This window comes from Phalaenopsis equestris, unplaced genomic scaffold (genome assembly GCF_001263595.1).
Source record: "Phalaenopsis equestris unplaced genomic scaffold, ASM126359v1 Scaffold000002, whole genome shotgun sequence".
Taxonomy (NCBI): domain Eukaryota; kingdom Viridiplantae; phylum Streptophyta; class Magnoliopsida; order Asparagales; family Orchidaceae; genus Phalaenopsis; species Phalaenopsis equestris.
Genome location: NW_018164444.1, coordinates 8,226,036 through 8,245,858, shown reverse-complemented (window position 1 = coordinate 8,245,858; position 19,823 = coordinate 8,226,036). Strand labels below are relative to the sequence as shown.

At 31.0% G+C, this 19,823-nt stretch overlaps 1 protein-coding gene across 1 annotated transcript; it reads right to left on the bottom strand.

The window, feature by feature from the left end:
* Positions 1–11,202: 11,202 nt before the first annotated feature.
* On the bottom strand, positions 11,203–12,628 carry LOC110038049 (S-adenosylmethionine decarboxylase proenzyme-like). The gene has a single exon (XM_020742810.1). The coding sequence runs from the start codon at positions 12,459–12,461 to the stop codon at positions 11,361–11,363; it is 1,101 nt and encodes a 366-aa protein (XP_020598469.1). The 5' UTR covers positions 12,462–12,628; the 3' UTR covers positions 11,203–11,360.
* Positions 12,629–19,823: the final 7,195 nt, after the last annotated feature.

Sequence of the window (19,823 nt, the reverse complement as noted above, 5' to 3'; positions counted from 1 at the left end):
AGTTAATGAATTTCTTTATGGATTTAATTCTACTAAGTATGTCAAGAAGTTTTGTCCAAAATTGATATTTTTGTTTAAAGCTTTTGATATAGTTAATATAGACTTTTTAATTATGATATTGCATAAAATTGATATTCCTGCAAAAGTCATAAATTGAATTTTTGCTTGTATATTTAATGTTCATTTTTTTGTAATTATTAATAATGATTTAAAATGATATTTTTTTTTTTACTTCTTCTGGTTTAAGACAATGTTGTCCTTTTTCTCCCTATCTCTTTGCTATTGTGATTGATTCTCTTTCAATTATGCTTTATAGACAATTAGATGATGTTGGTAATGCTATTCATATTAAACATTTGGTTTGTAGTGATCATCTTCTTATTTTTAGCAAAGTTGGTTCTACTCATCCTAATTTTATAATTGAAATTTTCATGAATTTTTCTAAAGTTAAATTTTCTCAAATATATTATTTTATTTTCTAAAAGTGTTGATAATGTTTTATAAAGTCAAATCTACATTTTTATTGGCCACGCTTTTAAGTGCTTGCCGTGGAATTATCTTAGGGTTGCTGTTAAACCTTCTAAATTAGTTAGTTATGACTGTCACAATCTTTCAAATAAAATTTATTCTTGGTTATTTGGCGGGAAGAAGAAGCCTCTTTTTGGTGTTGGATGTTTTCAATTGGTTACATTTACTTATTTGAGTTATCTTTATTATTCATTTTGTTCATCCTTACTGCCTAAAGCTTTGAGAAAAAAAAAATATTTTTTAATCTCTAAGTTTCCTTTAGTTTTAATGATTCTAGTAAGCATCATACCGCTTTTTGGAAGAAGACATGTGGGTGGTTTAGGTCGGTCTATTTAGAAAACATCAATACTATGTGTAAAATTAAAACTATTTGAAAAAATTATAATTATCTTTCTTAATTAAGAGATTGGTTGTTTAATGATTATTATTCTTTTTGGTGGGAAACTAATTATTCTTCTTTACCTTTTTTGAAAGAACTTATTAGAATTGCTTCTAAATTAAAATCTTATTTAAATTTTCATATTACTAATAAATTTTCCATGTTTTTTTTCATTTTAATCATTGGTTGGAAAATAAGTCTCTTGTGAAAACATATGGTGATTTTGTTTTAATTGTTTAACATTCCTCATAATTCCAAGTTAAATGTTAGTGTTTATGATAATAGATGGAATTTCTCTGAGAATCATATTGCTCCTCCATTTTGCATGAGGCAATTATAAAATTCCTATTACTAATGGTCTTGTTCTTAGAAGAATGGTTTGTTCTTTTCTCATAAAGAGGTCCATAATTCTCTTTATAATTCATTTTTTACTGTTAATTAGCATAAATTAGTTTGGTTTAAAAGATATTCTTTAATATATGTGTTCCATACCTGCAAGATTATTTATAAAGGTCTTAAAACTTTAGATATTTTACATAGTTGAGGGTTACATTTTAATTTAAATTGTGTTTTATGTAATAATAGCTTTGAATTCAATGACCATGTCTTTTTTGAATGTTCTTATTCCCATTCCCTTATAAATAATTATTTAGGGGTTGTTTGAGATTATTTTTTTTATTTTTTTTATTTTTCAAAACAAAAAAATAGGAAGCAAACAAAAAAATAGTGTTTGTTTGTCTGTTTTTTTTGTTTTATTCTTGTTTTTTTAGTTTTTCGAGGAATACTTATGTTTTTTAAATACTCAAAACAAGTAAAACATGTTTTTACCTGTTTTTGAAACACCAAAAATAACAGTCCATCCAAAAAGAGAAAACAAAACAAAAATAAAACATACTAAAAAAAATAAAAATAAAAACAAAAAGTGATCCCAAACATGCCCTTAATAAATGACCATTTTTATAATACCCTCTAATATTTTTCATTTCATTTATTATGGTGAAAACTTTACTTGTAAGATTACTAGAAGGTTTTATTTCTTAGTTTTGCAAGTTGTGGCTTATACTATTTAGTTTGAAAGAAATTTCAGGATTTTCAGAAGAAATGCTAAATATTTGGATTTTAACATTCATTATATATGTCAATTAATTGGTTACAAGTCAAGGAAATGAAAACATAAAACTAATATTCCTAACTCTATTATACTTGTTTATTAGTTATAAGATATTTTTTTCTATTTCGGTTGGTTATTGGTGTCGTTGCTCTTCGATTTTTAAATGTTGGTTGATTTTATGTTTTTATTGTTTTGGATAGCTGATATTATTTCTTATTCTTTACTTAATTTGCTACTAATATTACTGATTTTCTGTTATATCTTATATAAATTTTTTATTTGAAATATCTCTATTTCTTTTGTTTTATTAGTTGTGTTCCCTTCTTCATTATGTTGTTGTTGGTCTGTTCTTCGTAATTTTGATTTCTTTTCTTCTGTAATTTGATTTTAGTATGTTCGATTTTGATCAGTTTTTGTTGGTTTGTACTCAGATATTTTGTTTGATCTTTTGTTTATTTTTATCTTTTTGAGTGGCGGGACTTTGATTTTTTTGTTGTTTAGGGAGAATGTTGTCAGTAGTTGATATTTTCTTGAAACTTACAGATACTTTGTTTGATCTTACTCTTTTTTGCTTAGTTATTAGGTGAAGCGATGACATACCCTTACTCGGTAATTTTGTTATTCTTTAGATATCTTTTTCTGGTATTTTCCCTGCAAATAAATTTGGACAAAAACTTATTTTCAACAAACTATAGAGGGTTTTATACTAAATTAACATTTCTATATAGTCTGGTTGGAATTACTCTATGATGTTTTGGATTTGACTCAGCTTTATTAATTTATTTAATTAGCATTTCTTGACAATTGTTTTGTTATTTTTAGACTACTTTTGTTATTTTTCTATTTTTTCAAGTTGTCTTTGCTCATTTGTGGTTTATGCTACTAACTCTTATTGTCTACTTCTCCAAGTTTGTTGGTTTTGAGAAGGTTGTCATTGTTCGTTGAATGGTTACTGCTACTATCTCTTGTCATTTACTTCTCCAAGTTTGTTGGTGCTGATGACGTTTTTTTCCGCTATGAGGATGATATTGTTTTTTTTTTTTTGTTGGTTGCTTCTTCAAGAATGCTCTTCTCTTATTGTTGTGGTTTGCTTGCTGCTTTTAAAATGTTTTTCTCATTGTTGAGAAGATTGTGGTTGTTGTCATTTATTGTTTTTTTGAGTTGTGTTGCTATATTATTTTTATTTTGTTGAATTTTATAGGTTTATTTTCACTTTTAATTCATTTTGAGTCTTGTTTATGTGTTTTGTATTGTTATTTAGTTTTTAATAAATCTAGGGTGGGCCCTCATTTTTCCAAAATAAAAAAATTAAAAAATATAAGTCATGAACAAATTTAAAGTGGTTTGAAGTACTTAATTCACACTGTAAATTTGAATAAAAATTTCCTCTCATTTCAAGTATTGTGAGGACAAGTTAAGTCTATGCTTTTCTTGAGTGCAATATAATGGCATGCAATATAATATTCTTTTCTTTGACGGATTGATTGCTCATCTTTTCTTTTTCTATAAGTTATTATTGGCTAATTTAAACAAAGACTTATGCTAGAATTTGCAAAGTCATCATTTTATTGTAATTACTTTTTTTGCTCGTTGATTTATTTAATTAACAAATTTTTGCTAACATTATCAAATTATTATAATCATTTCATTATCAGTTGAATTAAGAAATATACTTTTTTACAATATTTGTTTTGGGAACTAGAATACGGCCTTTAATTAGCCTTACGACATAGGGGTCCATTAAAAACTAAATTTTGGAGAGAAAAAGAGACTCCAAATTCAATTTTTAGTTGATTGAGTTGAATTTTAAACACTAAGAGGTTAAGAAAAAAAAAAAACTATAATAAAAAACCTCCATAAAAAGTTTACTCTTACCAAACTTAATCTTCAAATATGACTTTAATTTATAGTCCATGCTAAGATCTTGTCAATTCTACTCTCAAAATTTGGAGCTGAGAAAGGCCATGCAAAAGCTCCAAAAACAAACTTGCCTTCCACTAGAAAATGATCAAAATGTACAACAAATGGAGGAGACAAAAAAACTCTTAAGCATCTATTTGGCCACATCTTGCCCGCATCTACGCAAAAACTTGTCTCGTCTTTGAAATTAGTTCCATCTTATTTGCTTCATTTATTTTGATTGGATCATGTGAAATTGTGGTCCTTTATATAATAATCTAATTTGTGATTTTGGGAATTGGTGGACCATTGTGTCAAATATGGAATTGATTTTATAATTTGGTTATATTATTAAAATTTAGGGAATATGTGTGAGCATGTATTTGGAATGGAGACATGGCTATGGTTTTTGTGAAATCATTAAAAGAAGTACGGTGTTGGAATTTTTGACATGACCAAAAGTGATGTGTGAGGAGGGTTTGAGATGGAAAGATGACTTTGTTGGGTGGAATAATTATGTTTGCAGGACTTTGTTCTTTGTTTACATTAATCATAAGAAACTGTGTTCAAAATGGTTATTATAATAGATATACAATGATATATATATGTTTGTGTGTATGTATCTGTGAGTGTGTGAGTGTGTAATAACCTCACAATAGCCTCTATTTCGCGATTATTAAGGGGTTATTACGAAGTCATTGAGGTATTAATTTCAATAACATATAACCCCAATAATATTCCAATAACCTTTGTGGGTTCTATTTCGATGATATCCATATGTTATTATGGGTGTATTCCGGGATTAATGGAGTAAGTGCGCAGAGCTGCGTGCGTATTTCGTATGCAAATATTTCACTTGTGTGTGTTTTAATATAAATTCTCACAATTATGCTTTTAAAATAGTAAACATAATCTTATTTAGTCACCAACTTATTATTATTTTTTAAAAAAATCTTATGGTGAAATGTCATTTTTAATAAAAAAATAAATAATATAAAATATAATATTCACAATTATTTAAAAAATATATATCTACTTCATAATGACAATGCTAATTTGTCATAATCGAAATTAACTTGTAATTTTTTGTTATTTTGTGCAAAAAAAAAAAAAAGTAAAGTTAAAATTTCTTAAGAATTTGGAATAGCTCTTTTGCAAAATTGTAAATTGATGAAAGCAACAATACCAATAAGTAAATGACCAGAGTTTATGAATAATGAACACCAAAATAGCTCTCCCGAAGCCACACAGATTAGCTTGATTTTTTTGCTAGTTTCTTTTCAAACCTTGTTATTGTTCTATATTACCAAAATGCCATTGATGCATCTCTTTCATCTTCACACAACCCAATTTGTGATTGTTCCAGTTTCTTAAATAAATAGTGGGAAGATTTACATGCATACCACTCAATTCTATGTATTTACATATCTACCACCTATACTTCAATTATCCAGTTAAAGCAATCGTCGGCACAATAATCAATTTATTTTCATGTTTATAGCTGCCATAATATATTCCCCATCATTTATTTAAAAATCAAGCAAATATTTAATATTTAAATGTGTTGCAAATATGTCATTGCTCGCTTCACAAAAGTAGATTTGAAAAGAGCTCAATTATATTTCTATTTATGCATGAAATTTCGTGGAAGGATCAAGGTATAGTGAATTGTATAGCTTTCTTGACTACTTAAATTAATGATTTGAAGATAAGAAGCAATTAGAATGTAATATGGGACAGAGGAACTGATTAAAAAAAGGGACATATCAAGATCACATGATTTTAAAGTCATTAAGGTTATCAAATCATACAAAATATCTTCTATAACCAAAGAGAATCAATATGAGTTGTTCGATCGGGTGGTTACGGGAGTTATTCGCCAAAGAACAAAAATGCTTCTCTCCCAAGGGCTATAAATAGATTCTCTCTCTCCACTTGAGGGGGAGGAAGATAAGTAGTCTAATTTTAGTGTTGTTCTTGAATGAAAACCCGACGATAACTTGCAGCGTTCGTAACCGCTAACCACCACCCGTTGGCCACCGTTAACCACCGCCATTCACCTCCTGCTCACCATCGATGGTGGATTCAATTGAGTATTGAAGTAGTTTGAGTGATGGATTATCATGTTGACTAACGAAGGACTCTATTGAGTAACCAAGAAATTTTGTTGAGTAATAAAGTATCCCAATTACTAGTTAACTACATACCTCAAATACGGTGTATTAAAGACCCAACTGTAACTTCTAATGGCAATTGCTCTCACGTGTTGTATTCAAAATACATCCATTTGTTCTATATATGAACAATATTGTACTTGGTGTAATATTGTAACCCTTTCCTAATTGCGGGATAATGATCTATCTTTATACATCTAACTTATAGTTGTTCATTTTGATTGTATTATGATGTAAATCAAATTTGTGATATTTACTTCATAAATTCCATATTATATTTCTCTATTATGATGAGTTTATGGTTGTAGAAGATGCTTTTGTTATGTTTTATATGATACAGGTGTTGAACATGCTCAGAGGAGTCAAAGATGAGAAAAAGGCTAAGAGACCACTAGCATGACTGCACTAAGAGGCACTCCTGCACCACTTCATGGAAAGGCATCACCGACATTGATGGTTCACTATAATTTGAAATGGATTAAAGCAAAAGCCCAAAAAAGATAATAATGATAGGGTTACATAACATCTTTTGGTCCAATGTTATTTGTATGTACAACCTTTCACTAACATTCATCACAAACAAACATACGACAATTCTTCGATAAGTTTATCACCCATAGATCAATGTGCGAGTAGAACCAGACAATAAATTGATTTAGAGTCTTTTAAGAAAGAAAGTTTATGATCATCTGTACTTTGGGCCCTAATAACTAATTCATCCTCAGAGACTAACCCTTTTTGTCTTATCCCATTACATGGAAGCTTTACTATTTATTTTATATTATTGACAAAACAAGCAATGGTACAGACCTTAAAACTTAAAGAAGTTGAGACGCTAGAATAGGAGAAAAATCAATATGGCATTAAATATTAGTAGACTTCTTAGAATGTCTAAAGGCTAAAGCCTCGATGAGACAATAAGAAGTTAAGAGGAGAATGGTGATCTATTGCAACTCAAACTTCAAGGAAAAGACTCTAAAGATCTAGTCTTAAGAAGAACATTTAGAATGCATTTGATCTTAGAGTTTAGCAACTACTATGTTAGCATGTCAATATTATGATCCAACATTTATGATCTTCAATTAACTTAAAATAGTTATTATTCATTATTTAATTAAATAATTGCCATATTTATTTTCTTGCTAATTATATCATTTAACAATATTTAAGTAGCCAACTAAATACTAAACAACCTCTACCTAACCTAAACTATTAACCTGAAATTTTTATTAGCTCCTGTTAACATATCAATATTATAAAAATAGTACTTCTTTTCCGTTCATAATCAGCTTATTTAAATATAATTACTCAAAATGTCTTACCTAAACACTAATTAATCTAACTAATTCATCTTTTAATCTAAGTGATGGTCCAATCACCCCCTGCGCCCCTCTCATCCACACCTCCATCGCCGCCGCCGGCCGGTCGGCGGAGATTTCGTCGGAAAAGCGTAACTCTTAGTCTCTTCTCACCCCTAAAAGCCATATAACGAGTTACAATGAGAGAGAATGGTTTTCGGCTCACGCAGCGAGTGCCCATATCGAGGTTTGTGTTTTTGAATATTTGCGTTAGTTTGTGATTAAATATACAAAAAGTTCAAAAAAAAAAACTAACATTCTATCTATCTAACATTCTATCTATGTCTGGTATCTATGTCTGGTATTCTAATTTAGCAAATATTACAACTAGGAGTTTTGACACACGGACTCCAATTAAAACTTGATGTATGTTCTTATTTAAAAAATAAAAAAAAGTAAAGCTGTTATTTTAATTTTTATTCTGTGCAATCATGTTGTATTATTTGACCTTCACATTAATATTCAAGTATTTATTTACTTGATAAAATATAATTGTAGGAAGAGAAATCGAAAGTATAACTAGATTGTACATCATCTCCAGAATATGTACCGTGCCTAGAAAGTAACTCCGGATCTCGAGGAGAAATTATTGCGTACGGACATATTTTTATTTTTTTTAAAAAAAATTAGATGGGGCCCACCGAAATACATCCGGACCGTAGATCAGGTGATGTAAGATCCGATTCGAACACCGCACGCAAACTACGTGTCATATGGAATAATTTTTCGATCTCGAGAGCTTGCTCTTTCTTCCTTCTCTAACCGCAAAAAAATTTTAATTGTATGTATATCTCTCTCTTGAAGGCGGGTCCTACCTCTGTCCCGGGTCTGTTCGGATTCAGGTCGCCAGGTTCAGGCACATGGGAGGGAAATTTTACTTTTCCAAAATTAGAACTTATATACTCATATCTTACGTACCACACAATTTTTATTATGCATTGGCGTATCTAAACTCTGAAATTTTAATTTTAATATACCATATTGCATTTCATTCTTTTTAAAAAATTAAAATAGCTGTATTTTAGATGAGATAAATGTAAAATATAAATTTAAATATTAAATCTAAAATTATATAAAAATTAAATTATGTTTATGTAAATGCCCCTTATGAAAATTATAATATTTTCAAAATTTTTTCGATTACTTTATTTCCAATTTTCTGTTCCCTTCAATGGATTGCAGCAAATTTTTCTTCTCCATTTCCGATTATGCTTTTAGCCTATTTGATAAAGTTTTTGATTACATATTAAAAAAATATATTTCATTTAATTATTGCGGCTGATGGGAGATAAATTAATAAATTATCTGCTTAAGTGTCTAGAAATGAAAGATGTACATACACGGAAAAATTTATTGCATACAGATACTGCATATAGAAATGAATTTTGTGTCTGATGCATGTGATGTCTGATCCTGATCGTTAAGATGTATTTTGATTTTTTTTTAAAAAAAAAAATTAAGTGGGCCACCAAAATACATCCTAATCTACGGTCAGGATCAGACATCACATGCACTTCTGCATTGGGTGTCCGTATGCAATAATTTTTCACATACACTGACACACATCACTTAATTCTTATGTATTTACATATTACAATTTAAATTTAAATGTACATTTTTACACATAAGCCATATTTATGGATGCAAACATTTGTTTCAATTTTTTTATATAATATGAAAGCTTTAAAAAGTATTTAAAAAAAAACTAAAGTGTATATATATAAATAAGTAAAAATTGTTCTTGTAGGGGGAAGAAGAGTTGAACAGAAGAAAAGGAGCCATGGTGAGGAAGCCAGGGAAGAGGAAAAAGCTCTTGTTTTGAGCAGAGCTAACCAAAGAAAGAAGAAGTAGAGAGAGGTAATGGGAGGAAAGAGTCGCCGCCGGCCGCTGCACTGGAGCTGGGGGTTTGTTTCGCCGCCGGCGAGGAGGAGGAAGAGGAGTTAGAAGAGCTTTCGCTTCATTAACTAAGGTGTAGTTATGGTGATATTGGCGCTGAAGGCTCAATTACTTCTTTAACTTCCTTCGCTTTACTCTTTTTTTCTTTTTTTATAGTTTTATCCTCGTAATTTTTTTCTGTAATTTCTGGGTTGGGGTGAAATTTACGTTGTATTTTCATTTGGGCTCACTGTATTCGTCTGGCAGCTATTTGTAACACTATATGCATGGTCGAATTTTTTTTTTTGAAATTTTATCTTTGTAAAAAAATCATGAGTATATTTTTATGCAAAATAATTTTTTTTAAATATCACTCCATATATATATATATATATATATATAAGGCGTTTTTTAAAATATTGCTATTATGAGTCTAGAGTCAAGTTTTGCTAGAAAATTTTTTATCTAAAAAATATTGAAAATCAATTTCAAAGGGGATTTAGTAATTTCATTTTTTATAATTTTAAAATAGTTCTTATAAAAAATTAACCGCTTACTTTTAAAAATTATATAATATTTATAAAGTTAACTTAACATTATATTTAAATTTTTAATTATTGATAAATGATAAGTTTTTTTTTTCTTTTTCTTATTAATTTGTTTTTATATAGATTGTTGAATTTTGATTTGTCCATAAACAACACCTAAGGAATATAGTAAAAGTGAGGAGCAATAGAGAGAAATGAGCGAACAAAATTGAACAATAATACATTGTGTTAATCGTGTCTTATTTATAAAATTATATCCTTATTTATAGACGTGAGAGTATAATGTGATGATGTTATATTTTTTTTCTCTACTTTAAAGGGTGTTGTAGGATGTATTTTTAATCTTTGACATGGGTAAGCTTGTCGTCCGTCTGCTTTCTAGCTCCGTCGGCTAGAATTAATTTGCTTTGGGTCATAAGATCAACCCAATCGGTTGAGATCTGCTCAGTCGTCTGCGCTTGGTCGATTTTGGCGTCGGTTGATACATGGCCCGATCATCCTTGGTCTCTATTGAGAGGCCTTTGGATGTCTCTGAGATGTTTGGATTCTTGGAGGTGCTATAGAATCGAATCTTTCTTGGTTCTGTTGTTTGATGATTGGTTTCGGTGTTTTTTCACCCCTCTATTCATCTTGGGTCTATTTAATAGTTTGGCCGGCTTTAACCTCGCTAGCTAGCTTTGGCTAGCTTTTTCTTCTTTTTTTCAGTGAAGAACCTTAATCTGAGAGACAAAGGGGGCATAAAAAGGGGTGGCCTTGACTATGCCCAATGATAGATGGAGGGAAAGAAACCTTACAAGAGCACCATCGATACACAAACAGAAAAACAAACATTTGAATTGTAGGCTTCAATATAAATATACAAAGGGAAGGAAACCCTTTTGCAAGCATTCAATTGTACAAAAAGCTTTCATGTCCCCATCTTCGCATGAAAAAAACTTACTTTAAATAATAATATTTGTTTATATCCTTTCATATTAATTTTTATATTGTATTTTAAAAAAAATGAATATGAGATTAGGGCGGTATAAATGTAAAAAATAAAATTTAGGAGTTGAATAGAGCCGAACAAAAACAGGCCGCCTTACTAGTCATTTCAAAAGGATAAATCTTGGGCTCACTTAGAACCCATGTAATTACTAATTCTCACAATTTTTTATAATGTAGACTAATGTTTTATGATCAAATTTATTAAAACAGAATTGGATTTCCACACTTAAAATTCATCCAAAAACTAGTAATTTAACATGAAAAACAATTCAAACAAAACTCATAGTAACACAACACATAGTTCTTGAAGTTTTTATTCAAACTCAAGAAACCAGACATCAGCAAACTAGAGACGGGTAAACAACAAAACAAGCATCAAAGAAAAACAAATCAAAAGCAACGGTAACCTAATGCCCGCTTGACCAGGAAAAGTCTACAACAGACATTTTTATTATAAAGCAACAGTAGAAATTCACTCTTTCACCATTAATCATATAATTCTCAGAACACCATCTCCTTCCTGCTCTTCTCATCCTCATTCACCCCTTCCCAGCAATGCAGAATAGACCTCGGAGAGTTAGTTTCATCTATGGCCGAAACAGAGAAGCTTTGATACACGAGCAGTCCGCCGCCTCGGAGCTTCTGCTCCACACAATCCCTGCGCATGTATCCATGAACATCTAGCTTCCGACCAAATGAGCAAGCAAAGGGGCGCCCACCAAAGATTGTGACTGCCACAGAAAACTCTGCAGGATCAAAGCACCTAAGAACCCTCCCAATCAGATTGCCATAGCTCAGCTTGCTTGGCTCAAAGCCCATTGCTTCATAGCTCGCATAACTGAATCCCTCCTCTGGCGTGACGTGAATGGTTGAAAAAGCTTTGCCTTTGATTCCATTCATCGAATACCCGCAGGGGTGGAATTCAAAGTCACATATTTCCATTTCAGGGATGATACGAGGAATCCCAGATCTTTCAGTCATCATTCCAGCAGATGAAACATTGCCGCCAGCAGAATTCTTGAAGAAGACAGTTGCTTTCTCACTGTTTAATCGGGTCATGCACATCTCAACTGTCACCATTGAATGTTCAGGCTTCTCAGAAGCATAATAAACATGCCAGTTCTGGTTCGGCGCCGATGGATTACCGATAACATAAGCAGCCCCACCAGATGCAAGGTGGCCGAAGAACATATTGAGAACTCCTACTTCTTCAGAGAAGCTTCTGTGGGGAGAAGGCTGTGCTTTTGGGAATATGAAGCTTCCTCTAGAGTACTTCACTGCCATTACAGATAGTGAAAGCTCAGCGGCCAGATTCAGGATCACAGGAATTGATGCCAGGAGCCTGGTAGTGCCACAAGTCTTCAAAATTATCTTGTATGGGTACACAAAAAGGCTCGATTCAGAGAGAATGTAGGAATCAAAATCCATGTTGGAAAGCTTTGCGACAATGGTGCATTTTGCAGGCTCCAGAATGGAGTCAATTTGGGGCCGGCTGAGAGCACGAAGGCCGTGGCCATGAGGATCGACTAGCAAAGGAGCTTCTGCGAAGGTGATTTCAAGGCGCTTCTCATATCCTTCGAATCCAATCGACGAGAGGGCCATCAGTTCAAGCTTGACAGAGCAGCAGATGATGCAGGAGAAGAAAGATGAAAAACACAGAAGAAGAAGACAGGGTTGAAGGAATGGTTATGAATTGGTGAGCAGCAAAGCAGAGAAAATCAAAGCAATAGTGCAGGGAAATCCCTGCACTAATTAAGCTATACCCAACAAGGTTATCAAGAAGGCTTCCTAGCGCACTGTAACACAGATCAATGAAATTAGAATCCATCAGAAACACTGTCGCGGCTAAATAAAATTTGAAAAAAAAGAAGGATTTTTGAGTTTATTACGTTGGAGTAAGCAGCAGATTGGAACTTCTTCACTCCGCCGTTGGGACGAACATCCTCAATGCTGTAGCCTAGGGGAACTTCGTACTGTAAAGAATTACTACTGCGTTTCTTCTTCCCAGCTTTTGACTCCATTACAACATCCAAACAACCTGCATCATCACAATTCATAATGAGATTGTTCCTTTAAAAGTGACCTTGCAAAAAAAAAAAAAAACCTAAAAATGTCTGGCTTCCAGTTTGATCCGATCAAAGTGCGTAAATGTCATACTTTCACTTAAAATTAATAGCATAAATATAAACTAAATAAATCTGCAAAAAATAAAAATAAAAAAAATTGAAACAATAGATGCCACTGTTGAAACTCAAGATGAGAAAGTCGTTTGCTTGTAAAATGAAAAAACTCGACCAGAAGAAGAGAAAAACTGAAGAAAAATAATCGTACAAACATTATAAACGTCATATAAACATCAATATGTCTCTGATCATAGCCAAAGGAAAACGACGATGAGCAAAATAAACCCTAAAACACCAGGGATCATCACACAAACATAAAGTCTATCCCAAATTAATGGGATAAAAAAGACAATAGATTCAACCCATTACCAGAAAGAAATTTCACGAATCAAATGAAGTTTAAAGAAAAAATTACATACAAACACAGAAACACGGAATTATCAATAGATGAAAACTACCGGATCAAAAAAGAGAAGCAGAAATACAATGAAAGAAAACTTAACAAAATCAAAAAAGGGAAAGAAGAATCTGCATTACCTAGACATATCAAAGCCAAAAAGACAGCCAGAGAAAGAAAGGACAAATCAAAATTAATCAAATCCCCAACAAATGACCGAAGACACGAATTAAGAGCAGAGAAAAAGAGATCCGAACTGCTAAAACTTACAATAATAATGGGCAAAAACGTGATCTTTCCTGCAAATATCTTCGCTAAACGCGGCGAGACGAAATAGTAAACCGTAGGAACCGCTCGGCACAACGAAAGACGAGCGCTTTTAGCAACTTCTTTCGGACGAATTAAGCTAGATGTCCGTTGGCGCCATTTATAGGCATTGAAGCAGCATCCTGGATCGAATCTTATGATGAAACGCGTTTCCTGCTAGTTTCCAAAATTAAACGCTCCTTCTTTTTCCTTTTTATCAAATCAAAAACACTTTATTCCAAAAAAAAATCATTTTTTTAACTCAATTTTAAATCAAAATCGACTCTGCGTGATTGCAGATCGAACGGAATTAGATTCGGGCCGACAGCGGTTTTTTTAATATTATTATTTTATATTTTTATAATTTTGTTTAGCACATCTTAATTTGAAATATTTTTTAATAAATTAGTGTATTATAATTCGAGAAATTTTAGTTATCCTCCATTTAATAAAAGCCATATTTGGCCGATTAACCCAAACTATTTTTCTATATACTTTTTATTTTTTAATTACACGTGAATAAAATTATATATTTAAATGTAAAAATTGAATTATTTACATTGAAAAAAATGAAATAAATCATAAAAGCTTATAATCAAGTGAAATTGCATTAAAAAACAATGCAAATTGTTTAGAAAAAAATGATTAGAAGATTATAAAGATATTCGGAAATATTTACAAGACCTAATTTTTTTTTTCCAAATTATTTATGATTTTAAGTTTGAAAATCAATAATTAAATTGATATGATGATGAAACAATGAGTAATCAAATAATGTTGCACGGGAATAATTAAATAATTTTTAATAAATTCAAACGGTACTTTAAGACATAATAATATGATTTTAATATATTTTAAAACTAAATTAACCACCTGCTCACCAAAATATATATGTAATAAAATAAATAATGATTTATTTCCAAAAATATAATATAAGTTATAGAAAAAAAATACTAATTATAATGAATTATTTTGAAACAATGAAATTATCTCATAAATAGTAAATTTTTTCCAATAATTAATTTGATCTATATCTCAATTTTAAATTTTTTCAATATCCAATAAAAGATTTTAATCATGTTTTTTAGTGTTTAGATTTTCAGCATTGATTAATTATGATCTATTCGTGAATCACACTGATGAAATAGAGAGTAATACAAAAGAGAGAAAAAAGAACAGAGCGAAATACACACTAATGAATAGTAATCAGAAGTGTTGATTAACCCATTTTTTATAAAATAATCTTTCTATTTAAAGAGAAGAAGGTACAAATGCTTTAATGAGACATTATAGATGTATTTTTGATATTTTACATGTATGAGCGTGTCTTGGCTGGCTAACCATGATTGGCTCTAGGACGGTCATCCAAGTTGGTGCCCGTTAGTGGTCGTCCAATCTGCGGGCCTTCAAGGCTATGGACCTTCCAGGCTGAGATTAGTCCTAGCTGTGGGTGGTCCGCCAAGAAGATTCAACCTGACATATTTTTATTATACATAAATTAGTTTTTCGATTCTATTATCTTTGAAAGATAATTACTAAAATAACAAAGGAATTATAAAAATGAAATTGACATCACCCGCTTTCAACGGTTATAATAAACTTTCACAATTAAAGCTACAGGTTCTGTTTGGCCAATTGCATTATAATAGCATATCGCAATCAATTCTCATGATGCTTGCACGTTAAAATCAATAAAATAAGATCAATATATATATATATATATATATATTATATAATAAAATTAAATTAATAATTAAAGATATCGTGGATCAAATTATATATAATGAAGAAAATAAATTATATACAGCATAAAAAGCTCATTTAGGTGCTAAACTATTAATGAATGTAATTTATATGCAGCACAACTATTGTAACTTTCAAAGTACACATTTTAGGTTTCAATGGTCAAATATGTAAACATTACATTTATTGAGCTCATATTTATGTCGCTCAACTACAAGCATATTAAGACAAACTACTCATTGATAAATCTTGGCTTGAATATAAAATTTGAATAATGAGATTTATAAAAAAAAAATACATCTTGAAAGGCTGCCCAAAAATATTATGAATTATTTGTGCCGTGTTAAAATGTTCTTCGTATCATCAAAATCTTTTCTTGCACTTTTTTGTTAGCAAGGTACGAGTCATTTAATTTTATCTTAAGTTTGTTTAAATTCAAAGTCTGTTTACTTATATTTGTTTTTATCCTGCATCACTTCTTATTATGAGAACACAATAGAATAATCGTTAGAGATTTATGTATATGAAATGCAGTGCATGTGAAGCTATGAACAACTTTGTCAAAAAGCCTAAACTATCTTATTATAAGAAGAGCTTGTGATGTAAGTGGTCTTTTGTACCCCCCTCAAAACCTGGAAGTTCAAGAACAAGTGTATGTATTATACTCTAATGCTCGAAATTGCTTTAAATTATTTGTAATATTATGAAGCTCATTTAGGTGCTAAACTATTAATGAATGTAATTTATATGCAGCACAACTATTTTAACTTTCAAAGTACACATTTTAGGTTTCAATGGTCAAATATGTAAACATTACATTTATTGAGCTCATATTTATGTCGCTCAACTACAAGCATATTAAGACAAACTACTCATTGATAAATCTTGGCTTGAATATAAAATTTGAATAATGAGATTTATAAAAAAAAAATACATCTTGAAAGGCTGCCCAAAAATATTATGAATTATTTGTGCCGTGTTAAAATGTTCTTCGTATCATCAAAATCTTTTCTTGCACTTTTTTGTTAGCAAGGTACGAGTCATTTAATTTTATCTTAAGTTTGTTTAAATTCAAAGTCTGTTTACTTATATTTGTTTTTATCCTGCATCACTTCTTATTATGAGAACACAATAGAATAATCGTTAGAGATTTATGTATATGAAATGCAGTGCATGTGAAGCTATGAACAACTTTGTCAAAAAGCCTAAACTATCTTATTATAAGAAGAGCTTGTGATGTAAGTGGTCTTTTGTACCCCCCTCAAAACCTGGAAGTTCAAGAACAAGTGTATGTATTATACTCTAATGCTCGAAATTGCTTTAAATTATTTGTAATATTATGAAATGTTGTCTTTAATATTTTGTCAAAAATTATTATTTCATTATTGTTGAAATAATTTTAAATATGTTAAAAGAAATGTTAATTAATTTGTTAATATTGTATTGATATGTACATAGTCTTGAAACACGACGATGCAGGACTACTGGTACGAAGAAGGTTGACATAACACTTTGATTGTCTGGTGTAATAACGACCCGTATAGATCTTATATAACTTTTAACATTTTTAAGTTAGTAATTCTCTTAAAATTTTCAATTATTTCAGCGATGTTGAAATGCTGCCCGTAAATTCTTGAATTATTTACGTTGTACCAAAATGCTGCCCAAAAATATTATAAATTATTTGCATTATATCGAAATGCAGCTCGTGTCGTTAGCGAGTTGTCTTGCACCTCTTTTGTTAGCAATGTACGAGTCATTTAATTTTATCTTAAATTTGTTTAAATTCCAAGGTAGTTTAATTATATTTATTTTTATACTGCGTCATTTTTTATTATGAGAACACAATAGAAAGATTCTTAGGTATGTATGTATATAATATGCAGCGCATTTGAAGCTATAAAGAACTTTGTTAAAAAGGCTTGAACTCCTTATGGAGAGCTTAGAACACAAGTGGTATTTATACCCCGCTTTTCACTTAGAAGTTCTTGTAGCTAAAAATACTTTTTTTTTCATTACCTATACAAAATTAGCATTTTCTATTAAATTAAATATTATATAACATACTAATATAAACACATGTATTACAGTCGAACACCAATGAAATATGAATTAAATAGGATGAATTAAATAGCAACTCATTCCTTTCTTATTATGAGAAAAAAAAAAGTAGAATAATCTTTAGGGATATATGTATATAAAATGTAGTGAATTTATAGAAATAAAAACTTTGTCAAAAAGGCTTAAATTGTCTGAGGAAAGCTTGGGAGGACATAAGTGGTCTTTGTACCCCCTTTTCACCTGGAAGTTTTTGTAGTTACGAATTCATTTTTTTCATTACATATACCAGAATAATTACCATTTCGTATTGCATTCAAATTTCTACAACACACTAGTATAAACACATGTACTATAGTCAAATACAAATGAAATATGAACTAAGTAGGAACACATTCCTTTTTATTAAGAAAACACCAAGTAGAATAATCTTTAGGAATATATATATATATTCAATTTTGAAAGTGTTGTTTGTTGATAAATATTTGAAATACCCCTCTTTTTATATATAAAATTTTTTACGCACTCGAATTTGGATGTTGTTTGAAGGAGAATTCACTGTTTTTTATATATTTTTAGTCTTATACAAAATTTAGATTTAATTATTGTTGTATATATATATATATATATATATATGAAATGTAGTGCATTTAGAAAAATAAAGAAATTCGTCGAAAAGGCCTGAATATCGAGTGCCTATTATGTAGAGAAGATCAACGATAATAGTGGCCACCATTGACCGTTGTCCATTAACCACCATCGACCACTGCAACATGTCGCCAACTGCCATTCCTAACCCCTATTTGCACCCATTCTATTCCAAATTTAAATGTTCTATCTAAGACATGCATTAAAGACTCGGCAAATAACTACTAGTCTTGGTAATCATAGACCTCCGCTGACTATCCGTCGACAGCCACCACTACCTACCACCACAAACCATCGGCCTCCAGTGACCATTGGTTGTAACCATTGTAGCGAAACTACGGACCTTGTGATTACCCACTGTTATTGCAACCACCAACAAAAATATTTATGTCCAACTACAGTTGCTATTTGTTGACCTCATTTTTGGTTGAATTCTAGTTTTTCCTCTTTAGTAACCTAGGGTCTAGCTATAGGACTGTCCTATTGACTATTCCTAGAGGACTAGAAAAGGAACCCTCACCATTAGAAATTCTAAACTCTTATTTACTCAACTTGAAGTTCCACATGTTTGTCCTAACCTCTAGCACTTAGTAGGTGGGGTCAATATGGAAAAGCTCAAGGGGAGTCCACCATAGGATGGTCAGACCTTAGGACTAACCCTGGGTGATCTAGTTTTGGTGAGGCTAACGTGTACACACTACTCTCTCTCACATACCCTAAACCCTATGACCCCTTAGGTTTGTCTCTTGACTCCTTTTAGAAAGCTCATGTGGATGACATTGTACCCCTAGTCTTTGGCTAAGAGGGTTAGAACCAGCACATTGAACATCCAAAATGAGTCCTCATATGGCTCCTATTGGTTCAGCATGGCTCGAGGCTTGTTGGCCCATTTTGGCCCAAAAATTTCAAATTACCAAAATTCCCCTACAACCTTAATTTTCCCAAAATTACCCAAAATACCCAAATCTTTCCAAAAATCATCTCAAACCCCTCACCACTACCTAAATTGACCAAAATTCACAAAAATTTCCAAATTTCTAAAATATCCCAAAAAAATTGCCAAAATTACCAAAATTTCTTTCATGACCTAAAAATTTCAAAAATTCCCAAATATTCCCATTTTCAATTTTTTATCCTCAATTTGACCCAAGGGAGTCCACCATAGGATGGTCAGACCTTAGGACTAACCCTGGGTGATCTAGTTTTGGTGAGGCTAACGTGTACACACTACTCTCTCTCACATACCCTAAACCCTATGACCCCTTAGGTTTGTCTCTTGACTCCTTTTAGAAAGCTCATGTGGATGACATTGTACCCCTAGTCTTTGGCTAAGAGGGTTAGAACCAGCACATTGAACATCCAAAATGAGTCCTCATATGGCTCCTATTGGTTCAGCATGGCTCGAGGCTTGTTGGCCCATTTTGGCCCAAAAATTTCAAATTACCAAAATTCCCCTACAACCTTAATTTTCCCAAAATTACCCAAAATACCCAAATCTTTCCAAAAATCATCTCAAACCCCTCACCACTACCTAAATTGACCAAAATTCACAAAAATTTCCAAATTTCTAAAATATCCCAAAAAAATTGCCAAAATTACCAAAATTTCTTTCATGACCTAAAAATTTCAAAAATTCCCAAATATTCCCATTTTCAATTTTTTATCCTCAATTTGACCCAATTTAACCAA

Excerpts from the sequence above, each read along its gene's own strand:
- LOC110038049 (XM_020742810.1), bottom strand. The coding sequence starts at position 12,461 with ATGGCCCTCTCGTCGATTGGATTCGAAGGATATGAGAAGCGCCTTGAA.